Source organism: Leuresthes tenuis, unplaced genomic scaffold (assembly GCF_036924035.1).
Source record: "Leuresthes tenuis unplaced genomic scaffold, fLeuTen1.0.hap1 SCAF_24, whole genome shotgun sequence".
Taxonomy (NCBI): Eukaryota; Metazoa; Chordata; class Actinopteri; order Atheriniformes; family Atherinopsidae; genus Leuresthes; species Leuresthes tenuis.
In genome coordinates this window covers 797269-824991 of record NW_027325378.1, presented here as the reverse complement: position 1 = coordinate 824991, position 27723 = coordinate 797269, and the positions used below count along the sequence as shown (strand labels likewise).

General features: G+C 45.0%; 1 protein-coding gene across 1 annotated transcript; it reads right to left on the bottom strand.

The window, feature by feature from the left end:
• Nucleotides 1–1054: 1054 nt before the first annotated feature.
• On the bottom strand, nucleotides 1055–16809 carry chodl (chondrolectin). The gene is made up of 8 exons (XM_072379034.1): nucleotides 16560–16809; nucleotides 12576–12751; nucleotides 12342–12502; nucleotides 12111–12268; nucleotides 11981–12031; nucleotides 3318–3401; nucleotides 3153–3249; nucleotides 1055–1593 (listed from the first exon to the last, which is right to left on the bottom strand). Exons 1-8 carry the CDS (start codon nucleotides 16639–16641, stop codon nucleotides 1512–1514), a joined length of 891 nt encoding a protein of 296 aa, XP_072235135.1. The 5' UTR covers nucleotides 16642–16809; the 3' UTR covers nucleotides 1055–1511.
• Between the last annotated feature and the right edge of the window lie 10914 nt (nucleotides 16810–27723).

The window sequence follows — 27723 nt, the reverse complement described above, 5'->3', positions numbered from 1 at the left end:
GAAATGTTCACATGTCTCTGTTGCCTCCTTTCAGCAGATAATCAGGAAATAAGCAGACAGCTTAGATGGAACTGCAGCAGTCGTTCTGAATCAGTATCAGGAGTCGGTTCTGAATCAGTATCAGGAGTCGGGTTCAGTGATCCGATTGGACAGGACGGCACAGGAAGAGCTGTGGGCCAATCACAGCCGAGATTCAGCTGCAGATGGAGGCTGAAGCCTGGAGTCACTCAGAAAATTTAGATCAAATCATAGCTGAAAATGATGGTTGGTGTCAGAACCGGTGACCTGTTGAAGGTAGTCATGGTTACAGGTGCGTCTCCCACCCTGAAGCTGACCCTGTACTTCCCTCTGTGCAGAGCCTGACTGCTGGGTTCCTTCTGCGCAGCTTATTGTTAGCTCTGGTGTCAGCTTATTGTTAGCTGTGATGTTAGCTTATTGTTAGTTTGGTGTTAGCTTATTGTTAGCTGTGATGTTAGCTTATTGTTAGCTGTGATGTTAGCTTATTGTTAGTTTGGTGTTAGCTGTGGTGTCAGCTTATTGTTAGCTTACTGTTAGCTTACTGTTAGCTGTGGTATCAGCTTATTGTTAGCTTACTGTTAGCTGTGATGTTAGCTTATTGTTAGTTTGGTGTTAGCTTATTGTTAGCTGTGGTGTCAGCTTATTGTTAGCTGTGGTGTCAGCTTATTGTTAGCTGTGGTGTTAGCTTATTGTTAGCTGTGATGTTAGCTTATTGTTAGTTTGGTGTTAGCTTATTGTCAGCTGTGATGTTAGCTTATTGTTAGTTTACTGTTAGCTTATTGTTAGCTGTGATGTTAGCTTATTGTTAGCTTGTTATTAGCTTATTGTTAGCTGTGATGTTAGCTTATTGTTAGCTTGTTATTAGCTTATTGTTAGCTGTGGTGTTAGCTTATTGTTAGCTGTGGTGTTAGCTTATTGTTAGCTGTGATGTTAGCTTGTTATTAGCTTATTGTTAGCTGTGACATTAGCTGTGATGTCATATCCTCATGGATAAAAGCGTCTGCTAAACTTTAGTTTTGGGTTCATTTTGTTCAGTTTATTATGGATTATCGTGTGTAATTCTCAGAACTTTTGAGCACAAACTTCCACAGGTTTGATGAAAAGAAGAAAGTTTTACTCACACAGAATGTTAAACAGAGGGGGTGTGGCCTAAGATTCAGGTCTATGAAACATCCAATAATTAATAATTAAACATCTGATCAGCTGATGTTTTCAGGTTGAAGAAGTGGCTCATTAACTCCTCCTCCACCAGCTCACTGTCATATCAAACGCACCCTTGCAAAGGCTCCACCCCCTGGAGGCGTCTCATTTCCTCCAGGTAACCCTCGCCCTCCTTCATTGACGCCATCAGCTGCAGACACCGTCTGATCAGCAGGAGGTGAGGAAGGAGGAAGTGAGGTCATTTCCAAACAGGAAGTGTAGTTTTATTGGAAATAATAATAGTCTCTGATGATTGGCTGAGCAGTGCAGTGACATCATCTGTGCTGGTGATGTCACACCTCCATGGCGTCAGGTTTGGGCGTGTTGGAGATCCACAGGTTTGGGCGGTCGGCGGCTGTCTTTGTGCGAGACTGACTGTGGGGACAGAAGTAATGACATCATCAGTTAGCTGGTTTTAAATGGGTTCCTATGGCAACAAACTTAGCCATCCGTCCATTTTCTGCAGCCTGCTTAACCCAACACGGCCCCCTGCAGCACAGCCCCCTGCTGCCCCCTGCATGTTTAACCGGGTCAGCTCCTGATGCTCCCGTGAGTTCAGCTGCTTTTCAGTCACCTGAAGCTGTCCCATCAAACCCTTTTACAACATTTTCTAACTCATCGTGTTCCTCGTTTCCTGTTTAATCTCAACGTTTTAGTTGATTTGTTTTCAGTTCAGAGCAGAATCCATCAGAACTTTGTCTCAGATGCAGATAGACTCTAAATCTCGGCCTCCTGATGCTCATCCCCAACAAACAACTTTCATCATTTATGTGAATTATAAAAAAGGTAAATTTTTCTGATGTCTTACCTGCTGCATGAACAATAAATAAACAGAACTCTGTTTTGGCTCAGATTTAGTTTCACAAACAATCTGAGAGCGAGCAGAGAAATGAGGGAGAGACTGTTGGGAAGTATTGATTGTTTAATGCTGCTGATTTTCTGCTGATTCAGTATCAAACCTGCTGCACAAACACAGTCTGACAGATTAAAAAGAGAAATCCCCATGACTCCGCCCCTTATTGGCCCTGGTCCCATCCAGTCACCCCTGGCTCCGCCCATGGTTGGCCGTGGTCCCGCCCATAGCCGCCCATGATTGACCCTGGTCCCGCCCCCAGCTCCGCCCATGGTGTGCCCTGGCCCCGCCCATATCCACCAATGGTCCCGCCCCCAGTCGCCCCTGACTCCGCCCATGGTTGGCCCTGGTCCCCCATGGCCCCGCCCCCAGTCGCCCCTGACTCCGCCCATGGTTGGCCCTGGCCCCGCCCCCTGGCTCCTCTGTGTGAGTGTGAGCTGAGTTTGTCCTGTCAGCCGTTACAGGCTTTTGTTCCTCCAGTTCTCTGTGATCTTTGTGGGTCTCTGAAGGGAATCTGGCTGCAGTCGGACTTTACTGAGCTCAGATTCAGCAGATTCTCACTGCTTCAAACACCTGAACCGATGCCAGACACCTGCGGCGGCTCGTCCACTTCAACGAGCGATAAACAGAAACAGCCTCTTCCACTAAAGTTGTGGTTCAGAGCCAGTTGGGTCAGACCTCCATGTTTAATAAACAGAACCCAGAGAGAACAACAGAACCTGAGCTTAGTGGATTCATGAAAACATGAAGGCACCGATCAAGGTGTAGACTGGGGTCAGAGTTTTGGGTGCTGGGGTCAGAGTTTTGGGTGCTGGGGTCAGAGGTCAGAGTTTTGGGTGCTGGGGTCAGAGTTTTGGGTGCTGGGGTCAGAGTTTGACTCATCGATATATTTTTTAACCTTTTTGTCATAAAATATTGATCAGGCGGGCTTATAGATGCAGTGGATCAGTGGTGCTGGTTGTACCTGCTGTGGATCGTAAAATTCTTTAGATCGACCGGATCACAAGATTTCCAACAGATGTCACCTGTTCAACACCTTTCCCACTCAGCAGGTGTGAAGCTGAACTTTGACCTCTCTCACCTTCTGCTGAGCATCTGGAAGCAGCACGTCCCAGAAGCCACCAGGATGAGCAGCAGCAGCGGGATCGTAGGGATGACGACGTAGAGCAGCAACATGCCTGTGGAGACACGCCGCAGCGTGAGACCTGTGACATCACAGCAGGTCACAGGTCGCAGGTGTTCTTACCTGAAGCTCCAGCAACGATGACATGTGGTGGAACCTCCTCACTGCCTGCAGACTGCGTGACCGCGCTTCCACCTGCAGTCACAGCTGAGGGCACACAGAGCACAGGGTCACCTGATAGTTCATGGAGCTGCTGCAGCTGTAACTTTGCAGTTTTTCCTCAGTCGCTTTGCTAAAACAGTTCGTATAAATAGCAAAACCCCACAGATTACCCAGTGTGCACCTGAGCATGTTTACACTGTTTGAGGACAGAACGTGTCGTTGTGGTACAGAAAGGAAAAGATAAAAGTAGAGATGTGAACACAGGACGATCTCCTGAGGGACAGCTGTACATTCAGTGCTGAGGAGTCGCACTGCAGGCTTCCTCCAGCTCCTGATGTTCCTGTGGAGCGTGGAAAGAGTCTTTTCCAGCCTCCGCAGGCGTCTGCTGTGATGTCACCACCCGCCGCACCCATGGCGGCCCGAAGGGACGGGGGGAGCAGGGTGAGGCGAACTGATGGAGCGAAGGAACCTGACATTGTCCCAAACTGTCCGGTACATGGTGACAAAAAGTGTTTGCTCCTGATTTCTTATTTTCTTTGTCACACTTAAATGTTTCAGATCATCAAAGAAATGGAAAATGAGTCAAAGACGACACGAGTTTTCATTATAAAGGGAGAAAAAAATCCAAACCCACATGGTCCCGTGTGAAAAAGTGATTGCCCCCCCCTGTTAAAACACAGTTTAACTGGTTTATCACACCTGATTTAAATGTCCCACACCAGGCCTGATTACCTGTTCTCAAGAAGTTAGGCCTGAACGATATGGAAAAATAATCTAATTGTGATTTAAAATTTCTTTTAAATAGAGCAGTTGCGATTTCTAAGTGAATATTTTTTAACTTCCTTGTCTTAAGTATTTTCCAACACATGTTTCTGTTATAGCAGACAAACTTTTTTTTTATACAGCTCCGGTGCAGCAACAAGGCTAAACATGTCTGGGATGGACACCGCTAATCCAGGGTATTAATTAGGCTGTAAACCCAGGCTTGGTCACCATGGCGATAGGGATCATGCCCCTTGCCGTTTTGACGAAGTTTCTTATGGAGTCACGCTTTCCAACATTTCAGTTAACCAGCCCGGTCGGGTGCCGTGTTGATGATGTCACACGCTGCTAATCGCCTTTGAGCCGTTATCATAATGTTGAAAGTTTGTGGCGTTGCGTCACGAGGAAACAGGAGGAAGAAGTGTTTCACAACCTGGCGCTGTGCAGCATCCTCTGTTTTAAAAGCTAAATAATTCCACACAGCTGAAGAGCTGCTGCTCTCAGACACTAAAGTCTCTGGAGTGTCGGCGGCTGTCTGGACCTGAGGCCTTAAAGCGCAACGTATGCCATTAGAATTTCTCTTTTTTTCACATCGCAATTTTATCGCAAATGCAATTAATCGTTCAGCCCTACAAGAAATCCCTTTAAAGGACCTGGCTGACAAAGTGGAGGAGATCAAAAGATCCTCAGGAGCCAGACATCATGCTGAGATCTACAGACATTCAGGAACAAATGAGAAACAAAGTAACTGAGATCTGTCAGTCTGGAAAAAGCTTTGGACTCCAGCGAAACACAGTGAGACTCATTATCCACAGGTGGAGAAAACATGGAACAGTGGTGAACCTTCCCAGGAGCGGCCGGCCGACTCGAATTACCCCAAAAGTGAAGCGGCGACTCGTCCAAGAGGTCAAAAAGACCCAGAACAATCCAAAGAACTGCAGCGACCAAAACCCCGCTGAGCAAAAGGAACAAAAAGGCTCGTCTGAATTCTGCCAGAAAACATCTTGATGATCCCCAAGAGGAAAAATACTTTAAACCTGAAGGTGAGACTTTAAACCTGCAGGTGAGACTTTAAACCTGCAGGTGAGACATTAAACCTGCAGGTGAGACTTTAAACCTGAAGGTGAGACTTTAAACCTGCAGGTGAGACATTAAACCTGCAGGTGAGACATTAAACCTGCAGGTGAGACTTTAAACCTGAAGGTGAGACTTTAAACCTGCAGGTGAGACTTTAAACCTGAAGGTGAGACTTTAAACCTGAAGGTGAGACATTAAACCTGAAGGTGAGACTTTAAACCTGAAGGTGAGACATTAAACCTGAAGGTGAGACTTTAAACCTGCAGGTGAGACTTTAAACCTGAAGGTGAGACATTAAACCTGAAGGTGAGACATTAAACCTGCAGGTGAGACATTAAACCTGCAGGTGAGACTTTAAACCTGAAGGTGAGACTTTAAACCTGAAGGTGAGACTTTAAACCTGAAGGTGAGACATTAAACCTGAAGGTGAGACTTTAAACCTGCAGGTGAGACTTTAAACCTGAAGGTGAGACTTTAAACCTGAAGGTGAGACATTAAACCTGCAGGTGAGACTTTAAACCTGAAGGTGAGACTTTAAACCTGAAGGTGAGACATTAAACCTGCAGGTGAGACTTTAAACCTGAAGGTGAGACATTAAACCTGCAGGTGAGACTTTAAACCTGAAGGTGAGACTTTAAACCTGAAGGTGAGACATTAAACCTGAAGGTGAGACATTAAACCTGCAGGTGAGACTTTAAACCTGAAGGTGAGACATTAAACCTGAAGGTGAGACTTTAAACCTGCAGGTGAGACATTAAACCTGAAGGTGAGACATTAAACCTGAAGGTGAGACATTAAACCTGAAGGTGAGACATTAAACCTGAAGGTGAGACATTAAACCTGAAGGTGAGACATTAAACCTGAAGGTGAGACTTTAAACCTGAAGGTGAGACATTAAACCTGAAGGTGAGACTTTAAACCTGAAGGTGAGACTTTAAACCTGAAGGTGAGACATTAAACCTGAAGGTGAGACTTTAAACCTGAAGGTGAGACATTAAACCTGAAGGTGAGACATTAAACCTGAAGGTGAGACTTTAAACCTGAAGGTGAGACTTTAAACCTGAAGGTGAGACATTAAACCTGAAGGTGAGACTTTAAACCTGAAGGTGAGACTTTAAACCTGAAGGTGAGACATTAAACCTGAAGGTGAGACTTTAAACCTGAAGGTGAGACTTTAAACCTGCAGGTGAGACTTTAAACCTGAAGGTGAGACTTTAAACCTGCAGGTGAGACATTAAACCTGAAGGTGAGACATTAAACCTGCAGGTGAGACATTAAACCTGAAGGTGAGACTTTAAACCTGAAGGTGAGACATTAAACCTGAAGGTGAGACTTTAAACCTGAAGGTGAGACTTTAAACCTGAAGGTGAGACTTTAAACCTGAAGGTGAGACTTTAAACCTGAAGGTGAGACTTTAAACCTGCAGGTGAGACATTAAACCTGAAGGTGAGACTTTAAACCTGCAGGTGAGACATTAAACCTGAAGGTGAGACTTTAAACCTGCAGGTGAGACTTTAAACCTGCAGGTGAGACATTAAACCTGAAGGTGAGACATTAAACCTGCAGGTGAGACATTAAACCTGAAGGTGAGACTTTAAACCTGCAGGTGAGACATTAAACCTGAAGGTGAGACATTAAACCTGCAGGTGAGACATTAAACCTGAAGGTGAGACTTTAAACCTGCAGGTGAGACATTAAACCTGAAGGTGAGACTTTAAACCTGAAGGTGAGACTTTAAACCTGCAGGTGAGACATTAAACCTGAAGGTGAGACATTAAACCTGAAGGTGAGACATTAAACCTGAAGGTGAGACATTAAACCTGAAGGTGAGACTTTAAACCTGAAGGTGAGACTTTAAACCTGAAGGTGAGACTTTAAACCTGCAGGTGAGACTTTAAACCTGAAGGTGAGACTTTAAACCTGAAGGTGAGACTTTAAACCTGAAGGTGAGACTTTAAACCTGAAGGTGAGACATTAAACCTGCAGGTGAGACTTTAAACCTGAAGGTGAGACTTTAAACCTGCAGGTGAGACTTTAAACCTGAAGGTGAGACTTTAAACCTGAAGGTGAGACTTTAAACCTGAAGGTGAGACTTTAAACCTGAAGGTGAGACATTAAACCTGAAGGTGAGACATTAAACCTGAAGGTGAGACTTTAAACCTGAAGGTGAGACTTTAAACCTGCAGGTGAGACTTTAAACCTGCAGGTGAGACTTTAAACCTGAAGGTGAGACTTTAAACCTGAAGGTGAGACATTAAACCTGAAGGTGAGACTTTAAACCTGAAGGTGAGACTTTAAACCTGAAGGTGAGACTTTAAACCTGAAGGTGAGACATTAAACCTGCAGGTGAGACTTTAAACCTGCAGGTGAGACTTTAAACCTGAAGGTGAGACTTTAAACCTGAAGGTGAGACTTTAAACCTGAAGGTGAGACTTTAAACCTGAAGGTGAGACTTTAAACCTGAAGGTGAGACTTTAAACCTGAAGGTGAGACATTAAACCTGAAGGTGAGACTTTAAACCTGAAGGTGAGACTTTAAACCTGCAGGTGAGACTTTAAACCTGAAGGTGAGACTTTAAACCTGCAGGTGAGACATTAAACCTGAAGGTGAGACTTTAAACCTGAAGGTGAGACTTTAAACCTGAAGGTGAGACTTTAAACCTGCAGGTGAGACATTAAACCTGAAGGTGAGACATTAAACCTGCAGGTGAGACATTAAACCTGAAGGTGAGACTTTAAACCTGCAGGTGAGACATTAAACCTGAAGGTGAGACTTTAAACCTGCAGGTGAGACTTTAAACCTGAAGGTGAGACTTTAAACCTGAAGGTGAGACTTTAAACCTGAAGGTGAGACTTTAAACCTGAAGGTGAGACATTAAACCTGCAGGTGAGACTTTAAACCTGAAGGTGAGACTTTAAACCTGCAGGTGAGACTTTAAACCTGAAGGTGAGACTTTAAACCTGAAGGTGAGACTTTAAACCTGAAGGTGAGACTTTAAACCTGAAGGTGAGACATTAAACCTGAAGGTGAGACATTAAACCTGAAGGTGAGACTTTAAACCTGAAGGTGAGACTTTAAACCTGCAGGTGAGACTTTAAACCTGCAGGTGAGACTTTAAACCTGAAGGTGAGACTTTAAACCTGCAGGTGAGACTTTAAACCTGCAGGTGAGACTTTAAACCTGAAGGTGAGACTTTAAACCTGAAGGTGAGACATTAAACCTGAAGGTGAGACTTTAAACCTGAAGGTGAGACTTTAAACCTGAAGGTGAGACTTTAAACCTGAAGGTGAGACATTAAACCTGCAGGTGAGACTTTAAACCTGCAGGTGAGACTTTAAACCTGAAGGTGAGACTTTAAACCTGAAGGTGAGACTTTAAACCTGAAGGTGAGACTTTAAACCTGAAGGTGAGACTTTAAACCTGCAGGTGAGACTTTAAACCTGAAGGTGAGACTTTAAACCTGAAGGTGAGACTTTAAACCTGCAGGTGAGACATTAAACCTGAAGGTGAGACATTAAACCTGAAGGTGAGACTTTAAACCTGCAGGTGAGACTTTAAACCTGAAGGTGAGACTTTAAACCTGAAGGTGAGACATTAAACCTGCAGGTGAGACTTTAAACCTGAAGGTGAGACTTTAAACCTGAAGGTGAGACATTAAACCTGCAGGTGAGACTTTAAACCTGAAGGTGAGACATTAAACCTGAAGGTGAGACATTAAACCTGAAGGTGAGACATTAAACCTGCAGGTGAGACTTTAAACCTGAAGGTGAGACATTAAACCTGAAGGTGAGACTTTAAACCTGCAGGTGAGACATTAAACCTGAAGGTGAGACATTAAACCTGAAGGTGAGACATTAAACCTGAAGGTGAGACATTAAACCTGAAGGTGAGACTTTAAACCTGAAGGTGAGACTTTAAACCTGAAGGTGAGACATTAAACCTGAAGGTGAGACATTAAACCTGAAGGTGAGACATTAAACCTGAAGGTGAGACTTTAAACCTGAAGGTGAGACATTAAACCTGAAGGTGAGACTTTAAACCTGAAGGTGAGACTTTAAACCTGAAGGTGAGACATTAAACCTGAAGGTGAGACTTTAAACCTGAAGGTGAGACATTAAACCTGAAGGTGAGACATTAAACCTGAAGGTGAGACTTTAAACCTGAAGGTGAGACTTTAAACCTGAAGGTGAGACATTAAACCTGAAGGTGAGACTTTAAACCTGAAGGTGAGACTTTAAACCTGAAGGTGAGACATTAAACCTGAAGGTGAGACTTTAAACCTGAAGGTGAGACTTTAAACCTGCAGGTGAGACTTTAAACCTGAAGGTGAGACTTTAAACCTGCAGGTGAGACATTAAACCTGAAGGTGAGACATTAAACCTGCAGGTGAGACATTAAACCTGAAGGTGAGACTTTAAACCTGAAGGTGAGACATTAAACCTGAAGGTGAGACTTTAAACCTGAAGGTGAGACTTTAAACCTGAAGGTGAGACTTTAAACCTGAAGGTGAGACTTTAAACCTGAAGGTGAGACTTTAAACCTGCAGGTGAGACATTAAACCTGCAGGTGAGACATTAAACCTGAAGGTGAGACATTAAACCTGCAGGTGAGACATTAAACCTGAAGGTGAGACTTTAAACCTGCAGGTGAGACATTAAACCTGAAGGTGAGACTTTAAACCTGAAGGTGAGACTTTAAACCTGCAGGTGAGACATTAAACCTGAAGGTGAGACATTAAACCTGAAGGTGAGACATTAAACCTGAAGGTGAGACATTAAACCTGAAGGTGAGACTTTAAACCTGAAGGTGAGACTTTAAACCTGAAGGTGAGACTTTAAACCTGCAGGTGAGACTTTAAACCTGAAGGTGAGACTTTAAACCTGAAGGTGAGACTTTAAACCTGAAGGTGAGACTTTAAACCTGCAGGTGAGACTTTAAACCTGAAGGTGAGACTTTAAACCTGAAGGTGAGACTTTAAACCTGAAGGTGAGACTTTAAACCTGAAGGTGAGACATTAAACCTGAAGGTGAGACATTAAACCTGAAGGTGAGACTTTAAACCTGAAGGTGAGACTTTAAACCTGCAGGTGAGACTTTAAACCTGCAGGTGAGACTTTAAACCTGAAGGTGAGACTTTAAACCTGAAGGTGAGACATTAAACCTGAAGGTGAGACTTTAAACCTGAAGGTGAGACTTTAAACCTGAAGGTGAGACTTTAAACCTGAAGGTGAGACATTAAACCTGCAGGTGAGACTTTAAACCTGCAGGTGAGACTTTAAACCTGAAGGTGAGACTTTAAACCTGAAGGTGAGACTTTAAACCTGAAGGTGAGACTTTAAACCTGAAGGTGAGACTTTAAACCTGAAGGTGAGACTTTAAACCTGAAGGTGAGACATTAAACCTGAAGGTGAGACTTTAAACCTGAAGGTGAGACTTTAAACCTGCAGGTGAGACTTTAAACCTGAAGGTGAGACTTTAAACCTGCAGGTGAGACATTAAACCTGAAGGTGAGACTTTAAACCTGAAGGTGAGACTTTAAACCTGAAGGTGAGACTTTAAACCTGCAGGTGAGACATTAAACCTGAAGGTGAGACATTAAACCTGCAGGTGAGACATTAAACCTGAAGGTGAGACTTTAAACCTGCAGGTGAGACATTAAACCTGAAGGTGAGACTTTAAACCTGCAGGTGAGACTTTAAACCTGAAGGTGAGACTTTAAACCTGAAGGTGAGACTTTAAACCTGAAGGTGAGACTTTAAACCTGAAGGTGAGACATTAAACCTGCAGGTGAGACTTTAAACCTGAAGGTGAGACTTTAAACCTGCAGGTGAGACTTTAAACCTGAAGGTGAGACTTTAAACCTGAAGGTGAGACTTTAAACCTGAAGGTGAGACTTTAAACCTGAAGGTGAGACTTTAAACCTGAAGGTGAGACATTAAACCTGAAGGTGAGACTTTAAACCTGAAGGTGAGACTTTAAACCTGAAGGTGAGACTTTAAACCTGAAGGTGAGACATTAAACCTGAAGGTGAGACTTTAAACCTGAAGGTGAGACTTTAAACCTGAAGGTGAGACATTAAACCTGAAGGTGAGACATTAAACCTGAAGGTGAGACTTTAAACCTGAAGGTGAGACTTTAAACCTGCAGGTGAGACTTTAAACCTGCAGGTGAGACTTTAAACCTGAAGGTGAGACTTTAAACCTGCAGGTGAGACTTTAAACCTGCAGGTGAGACTTTAAACCTGAAGGTGAGACTTTAAACCTGAAGGTGAGACATTAAACCTGAAGGTGAGACTTTAAACCTGAAGGTGAGACTTTAAACCTGAAGGTGAGACTTTAAACCTGAAGGTGAGACATTAAACCTGCAGGTGAGACTTTAAACCTGCAGGTGAGACTTTAAACCTGAAGGTGAGACTTTAAACCTGAAGGTGAGACTTTAAACCTGAAGGTGAGACTTTAAACCTGAAGGTGAGACTTTAAACCTGCAGGTGAGACTTTAAACCTGAAGGTGAGACTTTAAACCTGAAGGTGAGACTTTAAACCTGCAGGTGAGACATTAAACCTGAAGGTGAGACTTTAAACCTGAAGGTGAGACTTTAAACCTGCAGGTGAGACTTTAAACCTGCAGGTGAGACTTTAAACCTGAAGGTGAGACTTTAAACCTGAAGGTGAGACTTTAAACCTGAAGGTGAGACTTTAAACCTGAAGGTGAGACTTTAAACCTGAAGGTGAGACTTTAAACCTGCAGGTGAGACATTAAACCTGAGGGTGAGACTTTAAACCTCACCTGAGTCCTGCCCACCAGGTGTGTCGCCATGTTCCTTCACCAGGTGGCTCTCTGAAAGAAACACCTGACTGAATGAACGTAAAAGACAACAGGTGTGCAACAGGGGCTGAAGCTGATTGGCTGGGGTTACCTGGCTCATACTTGCAGATAAAGTTATGCTTCATGTTGCAGCGGTCGTCGTTCCATTGGTAGAGATAAGCCCCGCCCAGACCAGGAAGTGCCGTCGGCTGATGGTACATGACGACGCAGGCCTCGCCTCCACAGGACGGCTCATCGAAGTACCAGTTCCTGCATCACCACCATCATTGTGCTTACCAATGGCTTTTTATACGAGGTTACCTGAGGCTGACGTCACACTCACCTGAAGGACGCCACGCTGCCGTCGGTCCACTGGTAGAGCTGCGGACAGGAAGTGAGTTCTGGATGAGTCTGGTCGACTCCGTCCGCTCGGGTCAGGCCGATCCAGAAATCACCGTCTGCTATACCGCCTCCTGCTCCGCCCACCGCTCCTGAACGCAACGCCTGCAGGTGAGGAGCGTGGAGAGGTGAGGGGAGGGCGGGGGGGGAGGAGCTTGTGAACAGGTGCACGCCTCACCTGCAGCAGCTTCTCGATGTCTCTCTGCTCGCTGGGACTCTCGATGCTGAGCAGGGAGCCGCCGTCCATCTCGCAGGCCCGCTGCGCCTCCCTGAAGGCCAGCCGGCTCGACACGTCGTGGAAGTACGCGATCTTATAGCAGGGACACTCGGGACCCCCGGAACACACCGTCTGACCTGAGAGACACAGAGCCCCGCCCCCAGGGCCCCGCCCCCAGGGCCACGCCCACATCAGTGTCACTGCCAGGTGGGCTTCATCCTCATCACCGCTGTGAATCTGCTGCTCGACCAGCCGGACAGAAGCAGTGTGCTGATGCTGCCAGGCCTCTGTGCACGTGCGCGTGCACGTGTGCGTGCACGTGTGCGTGCAGCAGTGATTAATTCACTGTCTGGTTAAAACTGCCTCCCTCAGACCTACTTTAAGTGATTAGCTGGATTCTCTTCTGCACCATCATCACTTTCCTGTTAAAGCCACTAAAGAGCTCCATATATATCTGTCCACCATCAGGCCTCCGTGCACGCCTCCGTGCACAGCTCCGTGCACAGCTCCGTGCACAGCTCTGTTTCTTTACTGAAGCGCATCAGTGAGGTCTGAGAAGCTGAGTGTTGGTGGTTTATTATAGTTATAAGAACTTCTTTAACAATAAGAATGAGCTGCTTTAAAACAGACTTTTCATCACAGAACTTCTGGTAAAAATCCATCTGATGGTTCCTGTCTGACTCACATCTGTCAGAAATAAAGATCAGTCGATTTAAAAAAAAACTTTTATTGATTAGCTCAGCTTTGTGGTTTAGGACAGTTTGTTGTTAAAGAAAAAGGGTTTAAGTCGCTCTGCAGTCTGACTGATATCTCCTCCTCTGAGTCACTCAGCTGATAAATCATCACTGATTCCTTCTGCATGAGAAGCGTTGTTCTAACACAAACTGATTAAATCCTATGATAATCCCTGGACTTTCAGGGAGTTACGTCCTTTTCTTCAACAATATGAAGCAGCCCTGGAGGAACAAACTAAAAGACTAAAACCAGACTTTAACGGTGGTTAAAATCATACGATGCTTCAGGACCAGAGCAGCCGACACTCGTCATTGATTAGCTACTCTGCCACCTATCAACACATTGCGTTGTGATGTCACCAAACCACCAAAAAAATCTCCACCGACCCGACACCGTCTCCCAGTGAGAACTCGACTGAGGACAGCAGCAGTGTTTCTGTATTTATCAGAAGCTTTTATCCAAAGCGACTTACAAATGAAGATATAACAGCTTTATAAAAAGCTAACAACAGTGCAGATGTTGGGCAGGAAAAAGGTCTTTTTAAGCCAGCTGGAAAGGTAAATACTCATGGATAGACTACGATGCTGCAAGAAACAAAGTCTTCTGTGAGGTTTGCTCTGTTGGATTTTGTGTTTCCTTTGTCTTCATCGGAGCCTTTAGCGTTAGGTTACATTGACATTAACTCCTCGGATGCATCACCAGTGGGTGTGAAAACAGCAAGTCATGCAGGCACCCCTGGTTAAATAATAACCTGTTGGACTCAAACTGGCCGGGGTCCTTTTCTTCTACTCCACAGATCCCGTCCCGGGCGTTGACCCGGAAACAAAGGACGGTCTGCAGCTCGTATAAAACTCACAGAGCAGGTCAACAAGAGAAAGTCCAGAAGGAACAGGCTGAAAGGGGGGAAATCACCACTGGGACAAGAGCAGAGGTCCAATCAGAGGCCTGACGGTACCATCAGGACCCTTCAGGGGGCCTAACGGGCCTGGACCCACCCTCAAAGAATGTGAGTAGATATATTTCTTTTGCTTTTATTTTTAAAGTCAACGTAAACACACAAAAGCCTAAAAATGTATATCTTTATAAGAAAAAATAAAGAGTAAAATACAACATTGACCTGGGTTAGGGGTCAGGGTCGGGTTAGGGTTGGGTTATAGAACAGGGATGGGTTAGGGTTGGGTTATAGAACAGGGTTGGGTTGGGTTATAGAACAGGGTTGGGTTGGGTTAGGGTTGGGTTATAGAACAGGGATGGGTTAGGGTTGGGTTATAGAACAGGGTTGGGTTGGGTTATAGAACAGGGTTGGGTTGGGTTTGGGTTGGGTTATAGAACAGGGATGGGTTGGGTTAGGGTTGGGTTATAGAACAGGGTTGGGTTGGGTTATAGAACAGGGTTGGGTTGGGTTTGGGTTGGGTTATAGAACAGGGTTGGGTTAGGGTTATAGAACAGGGATGGGTTGGGTTAGGGTTGGGTTATAGAACAGGGTTGGGTTGGGTTATAGAACAGGGTTGGGTTGGGTTTGGGTTATAGAACAGGGTTGGGTTTGGTTAGGGTTGTATTATAGAACAGGGTTGGGTTGGGTTAGGGTTGGGTTATAGAACAGGGATGTCCACCCGTTACAGAACATTATAGTTTCACTTTCATGAGAGAACTGACCAACGACAACATTTTACGATCATGGCTCAGTGTAGTTTATGGTCTGCACCGCTGCCCCTGAGTCTGCACCGCTGCCTCTTTAGCTAAAAGGAAGCTGTTGGCTCCTCACTTCAAGTCTTTAAGGATGTAAATCTGTTCCCACTTTGTCTTCAGACACCTAGACTCCGGTGGACCGTCGGCTGCAACCAGCAGCAAACCCAAACTCAAGCAGCACCCGGCCACAGACTTTGGGAAAAGGACCATAAGATCGGGAGCTTCTCCTCACATTGATGTGAGATGTTGAAATACAGCACTGGAAGGAGTATTTTGGTGAGAAAAGCAGGAAAGACCAAGGACACAAAGACCGGAAACAGCAGAGCTGACGGCTGGTGAGGAACACAATAACTACAGCGACTGTGAAGTCTGACGTTAAAACAATCATCCATCGGCTCGGCGACACAGACGGCCGTTAGGATGAGATCTCAGAGAGCAGCAGGAGATCAAACCAGGAGTCAAGAATAGGTCAAACAGACAGAATCCAGAGAGTTTACATCCAGTTCACCGAACCTCCGCTGCAGGAAGACTAAATAAAAATGGACTTATTGTTTAAATAGTTTCTTTTGTACTTAGAATAAATTGATATGAAAGGTGCTAACTGGTGCTAACTGGTGCTAACTGGTACTAACTGGTTCTAACTGGTACTAACTGGTACTAACTGGTTCTAACTGGTGCTAACTGGTACTAACTGGTTCTAACTGGTGCTAACTGGTTCTAATTGGTACTAACTGGTACCAGCTGATACTAACTGGTACTAACTGTTACTAATTGGTTCTAACTGGTATTAACTGGTGCTAACTGGTTCCAACCTGTTACTAACTGGTACAAACTGGTACTAACTGGTGCTAACTGGTACTAACTGGTTCTAACTGGTGCTAACTAGTACTAACTGGTTCTAACTGGTATTAACTGGTGCTAACTGGTGCTAACTGGTGCTAACTGGTGCTAACTGGTCCTAACTGGTGCTAACTGGTTCAGTGTCGGCTGAGTAGAGATTCAGTGGGTTGCAGTCTGCTACTTCACCAGCAGATGTCCCTGTTCATATTTAATGAATATTTGTCTTTACAAAGCTAAACATGACGAGGAACTCCTTGAAAAGATCCAGAAAAGATTTTCAGTGAGGTTTGAATATTTAAAAGTGATTTAAAAAACATTTAAAGCTTAATGTTTAAGTGCTTTTAAAGAGGTTAAAAGAGCTGTTTTCTTAGCTTTGATGTAAAACATGTGTTTTCACACATTATGCTTCTGTTTGGGTGTAATTAGCAGATTATTTCAACACATGATGCTTCTGTTTGGGTGTAATTAGCAGATTATTTCACACATGATGCTTCTGTTTGGGTGTAATTAGCAGATTATTTCACACATGATGCTTCTGTTTGGGTGTAATTAGCAGATTATTTCCAGTCAGAAGTTTGGTGACAGATTTAATCCTGAACCTACAGCTTTAACTCTAACATGAAGTTGATTTTAAATCAGAGTCCCGTTCACCGACAGAAAGTTTTCATCAGTCGCACTCACCGCTCACCACTCGCACGGCATCCATCTGGACGACCCCCGTCACCATGACAACCATCAGCAGCATCGCTCTGTGAGAAGTCATCTTCTTCCAGAAAGTGGGGAAAGCCAGTGTTTGTGTCTGCAGCCGTCAGCGTCTTCCTCTCATGTTTCTCTGCTTCTTCTTCACTCTGAAGTGGAGCAGGAGGAAGAGGAGGGTCCACGACTGCCTCCTCCTCCCCATCGATCCGAGCCCCAGCTGTACCCTCCTCTTCATTAAGCCCTGGGGGGCCACACACACACAGTTTAATTCATTTACTCAGGGCCTCCGCTGATTGGCTCCTGCAGAGCAGCTGATCAATAGCAGAGCATCTCCCTCTGATATCTGCAGTTATGAGCAACACTTCCTCCGCATTGATCCCCGCGCTGCAGGAACTCGCTCTCATTATTCACACAGAGCCGGCCAGCGTGCACGCTTGTGTTCATATTTTAAATGAATTAAAGTGAAACCGAGGAGAGGCTGAGGTCTGCAGCGCTGCCCCAGCCTCATCCTGGGGAGGGGGCGGGGGGGAACAGCCCCGGAGCTCCTGCTGCGTCTGCACATCAAAAACGCTGAAAACACATCGCTTTCCACAACGCTGAAAGACAGAATAACCACACTTCTGCTTCTGTTCAAGTCAGATAAGAGAAAACGGCATCCAGAGAGAGCAGAAGAGCAGAAAACATCCATTTAATAGCTGCGTAAAACAAAGGTCTAAGTCTGTTTTTGATCAAAATAATTGTTTTTGTCCAACTTTGGCACCTCTGAGCAGATGAGTTTAGTGGCCTGTTTCTGAGTAGAACCGAGCTATAGAAGTTACTGCCAAGATGCAGGAGTCGTTCCCTCATGGTAAGCCATGCGGTTTATTATAATGTAGGCCAGGCTGTAGATGTTGGGTTAGTTATTTATTCATATTGGTATTATTTAGTCTCTTTAATCAGCATTTTATTCAGGAAAATATCAAACTATTTTATGGCTAAGCTAACCATTGTCTTCCCTGGTTCTGAATATGATATAAAAGCAAAAAATATACAAAAGGATCCTCTTTAATTTTGTGTATTTCATGAAAAATCTCACTTGAACATGATATTAGTAATAATAACTGCTGTTAACCTGTTCCTTTCCTTACTAATCAGGCTCCATCCTATGAAAATAACTGTGACACAAAGACATGAAGCAGGACAACTCTCTGATTCATGTGGAGCCGAGCTGAAACAATCACACTAATGTTGCTGAATATGTTAAGCAGACATGTCCACACCATGAAGAAGAAGCTGGTGATGATGTCACCAATGACCACGGAGCGTGACGAGGCCTCTGACGGCACATAGATGGTCCTGATCCAGAGGATGCGGATGTAAACAGTATCATCCAGGAACATGGAAGCAAAGAGGAAGGCCATACAAGGGCGAAGGCTTTGGATCCTCGCTGTAACTCAAAGTTCTGTCAGCGAGTCCCAACTCCAGACGGCCGATCCGTTACAGAAGAGCAGCGGTTTGAGTTTGGTCAGAGGACACAGGGAAGAACAGCAGCTGCACATCACCACTTTGGTCACAAAGGCTGACAAAACAGAAAGTTGCTGAAGGATCAGTGTGATGCTTGTGTTTCATTTAAGCTGAATATGATGCTCACCCAGAAGCATGAAAGCCTCTGAAAAGGAAGCAATAAGAACCTGTTTGGACGATGGTACAAAACTGCAGGTCCGTAACTTCAAACCGTTTCACTTCCTCCATCATGTGGAAGCAGAACATTTTATCAGTCACATCCTGCTGCGTCTCGTTGGTTTTACCCCCCACATCCGCTCCGCTCCCTTCTCAGAAACCTTCCTCCAGAGTTCCCCAACAAAACGCTCTCTGGGGGGTGTTATGACCCTCAGCAGGGAGAGGTGAGCACAGCTGATGGAGGAATTATCAGGCTGCACCGTGTCATGTCCTGGCTAATGTAAAGAGTGCATGTGATGATGTGTTTGATGGGCCTGAAGAGGATGGAAATGGAAAACGTGTGCAGCGATGGGACAGCAGCACTTTATTATTCCTCTGATGGAGAACTGAAATCAATACGAGCCTGAGCTGCTCTCAGTGTCCCCCACTGGTCTGTATCGACCGGCTGAACGGTCCCCGAACGCACCACAGAGACGCTAAAACTCACCACAGAGACGCTAAAACTCACCAGAGACGCTAAAACGCACCACAGAGACGCTAAAACTCACCACAGAGACGCTAAAACTCACCACAGAGACGCTAAAACTCACCACAGAGACGCTAAAACGCACCACAGAGACGCTAAAACTCACCACAGAGACGCTAAAACTCACCACAGAGACGCTAAAACGCACCACAGAGACGCTAAAACTCACCACAGAGACGCTAAAACTCACCACAGAGACGCTAAAACTCACCACAGAGACGCTAAAACGCACCACAGAGACGCTAAAACTCACCACAGAGACGCTAAAACGCACCACAGAGACGCTAAAACTCACCACAGAGACGCTAAAACTCACCACAGAGATGCTAAAACTCACCACAGAGACGCTAAAACTCACCACAGAGACGCTAAAACGCACCACGGAGACGCTAAAACTCACCACGGAGACGCTAAAACTCACCACGGAGACGCTAAAAGGCACCACAGAGACGCTAAAACGCACCACAGAGACGCTAAAACGCACCACAGAGACGCTAAAACTCACCACAGAGACGCTAAAACTCACCACAGAGACGCTAAAACGCACCACAGAGACGCTAAAACTCACCACAGAGACGCTAAAACTCACCACAGAGACGCTAAAACTCACCACAGAGACGCTAAAACGCACCACAGAGACGCTAAAACTCACCACAGAGACGCTAAAACTCACCACAGAGACGCTAAAACTCACCACAGAGACGCTAAAACTCACCACAGAGACGCTAAAACGCACCACAGAGACGCTAAAACTCACCACAGAGACGCTAAAACTCACCACAGAGATGCTAAAACTCACCACAGAGACGCTAAAACTCACCACAGAGACGTTAAAACTCACCACAGAGACGCTAAAACTCACCACAGAGATGCTAAAACTCACCACAGAGACGCTAAAACTCACCACAGAGACGCTAAAACGCACCACGGAGACGCTAAAACTCACCACGGAGACGCTAAAAGGCACCACAGAGACGCTAAAACGCACCACAGAGACGCTAAAACGCACCACAGAGACGCTAAAACTCACCACAGAGACGCTAAAACTCACCACAGAGACGCTAAAACGCACCACAGAGACGCTAAAACTCACCACAGAGACGCTAAAACGCACCACAGAGACGCTAAAACTCACCACAGAGACGCTAAAACGCACCACAGAGACGCTAAAACGCACCACAGAGACGCTAAAACTCACCAAAGACGCTAAAAGGCACCACAGAGACGCTAAAACGCACCACAGAGACGCTAAAAGGCACCACAGAGACGCTAAAACTCACCACAGAGACGCTAAAACTCACCAGAGACGCTAAAAGGCACCACAGAGACGCTAAAACGCACCACAGAGACGCTAAAACTCACCACAGAGACGCTAAAACTCACCACAGAGACGCTACAACGCACCACAGAGACGCTAAAACTCACCACAGAGACGCTAAAACGCACCACAGAGACGCTAAAACTCACCACAGAGACGCTAAAACGCACCACAGAGACGCTAAAACTCACCACAGAGACGCTAAAACTCACCACAGAGACGCTAAAACTCACCACAGAGACGCTAAAACTCACCACAGAGACGCTAAAACTCACCAGAGACGCTAAAAGGCACCACAGAGACGCTAAAACGCACCACAGAGACTCTAAAACGCACCACAGAGACGCTAAAACTCACCACAGAGACGCTAAAACTCACCACAGAGACGCTAAAACTCACCACAGAGACGCTAAAACTCACCGATACAATTAGAAGCTGTCCATCACTCATCCCTCCAGCTGTCCATTTGTGGTCTCAAGTCAAATGTATTCATAAAGCACATTTAAAATGACCACAACAGTCAAACCTAAAAGACCAGAATGGCAGCTAAAGACAAAACCTTTAAAACAATGAGAATAAATACATAAGAGCAAAACCTTTAAAACAATGAGAATAAATACATAAGAGCAAAACCTTTAAAACAATGAGAATAAATACATAACTGAGCAATAACTGTGACAAAATGAATTCTCATGCAGAGTTCAAAGATGAGAAAAACGTTTTTAAGATGAGATTTAAAACGGGCAATGCTGGAGCCTCCCAACAGCTGGAGGCCGACGGTCAGAGGTCAGAGGTCAGAAAGTAGGCCGACGTTAGAAAACCTAAAACCCGCCCCCAACATTCGGAGGAGGTGTTACCGTAGATATGTGGAATCTGACCTCTCAGGGATGTCCCCCACACTTCTTTTTTCCTCCTCCAGGTGTGTTTCCTATTCAAACTCCAACTTCTTCTATTAAACTACAGCCGCTAACAGCATAGCCTATACCCCCACCTCTGGTGACGCCTCACAGTTTATTCACTTCAGGAACTTCAAACCACTGATTCATGTTGCTGTGCTTTTTAAAACTTCAGATTTATTTAATAGTGAGCGGCAGTGCAGTTTCACGACTATAACAGGCCTTAAAACCAGACTTTCAGAATGTCGTGCAACTAAAAAGAATTGGAAATGTATTTGTGCCACTTTCTCTCCACATTTTCAACACCGAGGAGGAGAATAAAATAGGAAGTGAAACCCGGCAGCGAACCTTTAAACCTGACAGATGTTTCTGAGTTTTAGTTTGACTGTTTCTTCAAACAGGAGCCGGTCAGAGTTTAAATCTCTGTGGTGGTCAGGGAGGTGTTTAAATGGGTTCCAGTAAGAGGGCAATCAAATGGTTTCACTGACACACTTAGACTGAAACTTGACCGGCGAGTTGAAATCTGAAACGTAATTCAGTTTGACAGAGAGATCACAGGATGTTTTAAAGGTAAGACGAGGCACAGCAGATCAGACCTGGATCTGACAGTAGAACCTGTATCTGAGAGTAGAACCTGTATCTGAGAGTAGAACCTGTATCTGACAGTAGAACCTGGATCTGACAGTAGAACCTGGATCTGACAGTAGAACCTGGATCTGAGTAGAACCTGTATCTGCGAGTAGAACCTGGATCTGACAGTAGAACCTGGATCTGAGAGTAGAACCTGGATCTGAGTAGAACCTGTATCTGACAGTAGAACCTGGATCTGAGAGTAGAACCTGTATCTGAGTAGAACCTGTATCTGCGAGTAGAACCTGTATCTGAGAGTAGAACCTGTATCTGACAGTAGAACCTGTATCTGCGAGTAGAACCTGTATCTGCGAGTAGAACCTGTATCTGCAATTAGAACCTGTATCTGCGATTAGAACCTGTATCTGCGAGTAGAACCTGGATCTGCGAGTAGAACCTGGATCTGAGAGTAGAACCTGGATCTGACAGTAGAACCTGGATCTGACAGTAGAACCTGGATCTGACAGTAGAACCTGGATCTGACAATAGAACCTCTATTTCAGAGTAGAACCTGGATCTGAGAGTAGAACCTGGATCTGAGTAGAACCTGTATCTGCGAGTAGAACCTGTATCTGCGAGTAGAACCTGGATCTGACAGTAGAACCTGGATCTGACAGTAGAACCTGGATCTGAGAGTAGAACCTGGATCTGAGAGTAGAACCTGGATCTGAGTAGAACCTGTATCTGCGAGTAGAACCTGTATCTGCGAGTAGAACCTGTATCTGAGTAGAACCTGTATCTGCGAGTAGAACCTGTATCTGCGAGTAGAACCTGTATCTGCGATTAGAACCTGTATCTGCGATTAGAACCTGTATCTGCGAGTAGAACCTGTATCTGCAGGTAGAACCTGGATCTGACAGTAGAACCTGGATCTCAGAGTAGAACCTGTATCTGACAGTAGAACCTGGATCTGCGAGTAGAACCTGTATCTGCGAGTAGAACCTGGATCTGACAGTAGAACCTGGATCTGACAGTAGAACCTGGATTTGACAGTAGAACCTGTATCTGACAGTAGAACCTGTATCTGACAGTAGAACCTGTATCTGAGAGTAGAACCTGTATCTGAGAGTAGAACCTGGATCTGAGAAGAACCTGGATCTGAGAGTAGAACCTGTATCTGACAGTAGAACCTGGATCTAAGAGTAGAACCTGGATCTGAGTAGAATCTGTATCTGACAGTAGAACCTGTATCTGCGAGTAGAACCTGTATCTGCGAGTAGAACCTGTATCTGCGAGTAGAACCTGTATCTGCGAGTAGAACCTGAACCTGTATCTGCGAGTAGAACCTGTATCTGCGAGTAGAACCTGAACCTGTATCTGCGAGTAGAACCTGTATCTGAGAGTAGAACCTGTATCTGAGAGTAGAACCTGTATATGAGAGTAGAACCTGTATCTGACAGTAGAACCTGGATCTGACAGTAGAACCTGGATCTGAGAGTAGAACTTGTATCTGACAGTAGAACCTGTATCTGAGAGTAGAACCTGGATCTGAGAGTAGAACTTGGATCTGACAGTAGAACCTGGATCTGACAGTAGAACCTGGATTTGACAGTAGAACCTGTATCTGCGATTAGAACCTGTATCTGCGATTAGAACCTGTATCTGCGAGTAGAACCTGTATCTGCAGGTAGAACCTGGATCTGACAGTAGAACCTGGATTTGACAGTAGAACCTGTATCTGACAGGAGAACCTGTATCTGAGAGTAGAACCTGTATCTGAGAGTAGAACCTGTATCTGAGAGTAGAACCTGGACCTGAGTAGAACCTGGATCTGAGAGTAGAACCTGTATCTGACAGTAGAACCTGGATCTGACAGTAGAACCTGGATCTGAGAGTAGAACCTGGATCTGAGAGTAGAACCTGGATCTGAGTAGAACCTGTATCTGCGAGTAGAACCTGGATCTGAGAGTAGAACCTGTATCTGAGTAGAACCTGTATCTGCGAGTAGAACCTGTATCTGCGATTAGAACCTGTATCTGCGATTAGAACCTGTATCTGCGAGTAGAACCTGTATCTGCAGGTAGAACCTGGATCTGACAGTAGAAACTGGATCTGAGAGTAGAACCTGTATCTGACAGTAGAACCTGTATCTGCGAGTAGAACCTGTATCTGCGAGTAGAACCTGTATCTGCGAGTAGAACCTGTATCTGCGAGTAGAACCTGGATCTGACAGTAGAACCTGGATCTGACAGTAGAACCTGTATCTGACAGTAGAACCTGTATCTGAGAGTAGAACCTGTATCTGAGAGTAGAACCTGGATCTGAGAAGAACCTGGATCTGAGAGTAGAACCTGTATCTGACAGTAGAACCTGGATCTAAGAGTAGAACCTGGATCTGAGTAGAATCTGTATCTGACAGTAGAACCTGTATCTGCGAGTAGAACCTGTATCTGCGAGTAGAACCTGAACCTGTATCTGCGAGTAGAACCTGTATCTGCGAGTAGAACCTGAACCTGTATCGGCGAGTAGAACCTGGATCTGCGAGTAGAACCTGGATCTGCGAGTAGAACCTGTATCTGAGAGTAGAACCTGTATCTGAGAGTAGAACCTGTATATGAGAGTAGAACCTGTATCTGACAGTAGAACCTGGATCTGACAGTAGAACCTGGATCTGAGAGTAGAACTTGTATCTGACAGTAGAACTTGTATCTGACAGTAGAACCTGTATATGAGAGTAGAACCTGGATCTGAGAGTAGAACTTGGATCTGACAGTAGAACCTGGATCTGACAGTAGAACCTGGATTTGACAGTAGAACCTGTATCTGCGATTAGAACCTGTATCTGCGATTAGAACCTGTATCTGCGAGTAGAACCTGTATCTGCAGGTAGAACCTGGATCTGACAGTAGAACCTGGATTTGACAGTAGAACCTGTATCTGACAGTAGAACCTGTATCTGAGAGTAGAACCTGTATCTGAGAGTAGAACCTGTATCTGAGAGTAGAACCTGGACCTGAGTAGAACCTGGATCTGAGAGTAGAACCTGTATCTGACAGTAGAACCTGGATCTAAGAGTAGAACCTGGATCTGAGTAGAATCTGTATCTGACAGTAGAACCTGTATCTGCGAGTAGAACCTGTATCTGCGAGTAGAACCTGTATCTGCGATTAGAACCTGTATCTGCGAGTAGAACCTGTATCTGCAGGTAGAACCTGGATCTGACAGTAGAACCTGGATCTGAGAGTAGAACCTGTATCTGACAGTAGAACCTGGATCTGCGAGTAGAACCTGTATCTGCGAGTAGAACCTGTATCTGCGAGTAGAACCTGGATCTGACAGTAGAACCTGGATCTGACAGTAGAACCTGTATCTGAGAGTAGAACCTGTATCTGAGAGTAGAACCTGTATCTGAGAGTAGAACCTGTATCTGAGAGTAGAACCTGGACCTGAGTAGAACCTGGATCTGAGAGTAGAACCTGTATCTGACAGTAGAACCTGGATCTGAGAGTAGAACCTGGATCTGAGTAGAATCTGTATCTGACAGTAGAACCTGTATCTGCGAGTAGAACCTGTATCTGCGAGTAGAACCTGAACCTGTATCTGCGAGTAGAACCTGTATCTGCGAGTAGAACCTGAACCTGCATCTGACAGTAGAACCTGCATCTGAGAGTAGAACCTGGATCTGAGAGTAGAACCTGGATCTGACAGTAGAACCTGTATCTGACAGTAGAACCTGTATCTGACAGTAGAACCTGTATCTGAGAGTAGAACCTGTATCTGACAGTAGAACCTGTATCTGAGTAGAACCTGTATCTGAGAGTAGAACCTGTATCTGAGAGTAGAACCTGTATCTGAGAGTAGAACCTGTATCTGAGAGTAGAACCTGTATCTGAGAGTAGAACCTGTATCTGACAGTAGAACCTGTATCTGAGAGTAGAACCTGGATCTGACAGTAGAACCTGGATCTGACAGTAGAACCTGTATCTCAGAGTAGAACCTGTATCTGAGAGTAGAACCTGTATCTGAGAGTAGAACCTGTATCTGAGAGTAGAACCTGTATCTGAGGGTAGAACCTGGATCTGACAGTAGAACCTGTATCTGAGAGTAGAACCTGTATCTGAGAGTAGAACCTGGATCTGACAGTAGACGTGGATCTGAGAGTAGAACCTGGATCTGAGAGTAGAACCTGGATCTGACAGTAGAACCTGGATCTGACAGTAGAACCTGTATCTGAGAGTAGAACCTGGATCTGACAGTAGAACCTGGATCTGACAGTAGAACCTGTATCTCAGAGTAGAACCTGTATCTGAGAGTAGAACCTGTATCTGACAGTAGAACCTGGATCTGAGAGTAGAACCTGGATCTGACAGTAGAACCTGTATCTGAGAGTAGAACCTGTATCTGACAGTAGAACCTGGATCTAAGAGTAGAACCTGGATCTGAGTAGAATCTGTATCTGACAGTAGAACCTGTATCTGCGAGTAGAACCTGTATCTGAGAGTAGAACCTGTATCTGACAGTAGAACCTGGATCTGAGAGTAGAACCTGGATCTGACAGTAGAACCTGTATCTGAGAGTAGAACCTGGATCTGACAGTAGAACCTGGATCTAAGAGTAGAACCTGGATCTGAGTAGAATCTGTATCTGACAGTAGAACCTGGATCTAAGAGTAGAACCTGGATCTGAGTAGAATCTGTATCTGACAGTAGAACCTGTATCTGCGAGTAGAACCTGTATCTGCGAGTAGAACCTGTATCTGCGATTAGAACCTGTATCTGCGAGTAGAACCTGTATCTGCAGGTAGAACCTGGATCTGACAGTAGAACCTGGATCTGAGAGTAGAACCTGTATCTGACAGTAGAACCTGGATCTGCGAGTAGAACCTGTATCTGCGAGTAGAACCTGTATCTGCGAGTAGAACCTGGATCTGACAGTAGAACCTGGATCTGACAGTAGAACCTGTATCTGAGAGTAGAACCTGTATCTGAGAGTAGAACCTGGACCTGAGTAGAACCTGGATCTGAGAGTAGAACCTGTATCTGACAGTAGAACCTGGATCTGAGAGTAGAACCTGGATCTGAGTAGAATCTGTATCTGACAGTAGAACCTGTATCTGCGAGTAGAACCTGTATCTGCGAGTAGAACCTGAACCTGTATCTGCGAGTAGAACCTGTATCTGCGAGTAGAACCTGAACCTGCATCTGACAGTAGAACCTGCATCTGAGAGTAGAACCTGGATCTGAGAGTAGAACCTGGATCTGACAGTAGAACCTGGATCTGACAGTAGAACCTGTATCTGAGAGTAGAACCTGTATCTGACAGTAGAACCTGTATCTGAGAGTAGAACCTGTATCTGAGAGTAGAACCTGGATCTGATTGTAGAACCTGTATCTGAGAGTAGAACCTGTATCTGAGAGTAGAACCTGTATCTGACAGTAGAACCTGTATCTGAGAGTAGAACCTGTATCTGACAGTAGAACCTGTATCTCAGAGTAGAACCTGTATCTGAGAGTAGAACCTGGAACTGAGAGTAGAACCTGGATCTGACAGTAGAACCTGTATCTGAGAGTAGAACCTGGAACTGAGAGTAGAACCTGTATCTCAGAGTAGAACCTGTATCTGAGAGTAGAACCTGTATCTGAGAGTAGAACCTGGATCTGACAGTAGAACCTGTATCTCAGAGTAGAACCTGTATCTGAGAGTAGAACCTGGAACTGAGAGTAGAACCTGGATCTGACAGTAGAACCTGTATCTGAGAGTAGAACCTGGAACTGAGAGTAGAACCTGTATCTGAGAGTAGAACCTGGATCTGACAGTATAACCTGTATCTGAGAGTAGAACCTGGATCTGATTGTAGAACCTGTATCTGAGAGTAGAACCTGTATCTGAGAGTAGAACCTGTATCTGACAGTAGAACCTGTATCTGACAGTAGAACCTGTATCTGAGAGTAGAACCTGGATCTGAGAGTAGAACCTGTATCTGACAGTAGAACCTGGATCTGAGTAGAACCTGTATCTGAGAGTAGAACCTGTATCTGAGAGTAGAACCTGGATCTGACAGTAGAACCTGTATCTGAGAGTAGAACCTGTATCTGAGAGTAGAACCTGGATCTGACAGTAGACGTGGATCTGAGAGTAGAACCTGGATCTGAGAGTAGAACCTGGATCTGACAGTAG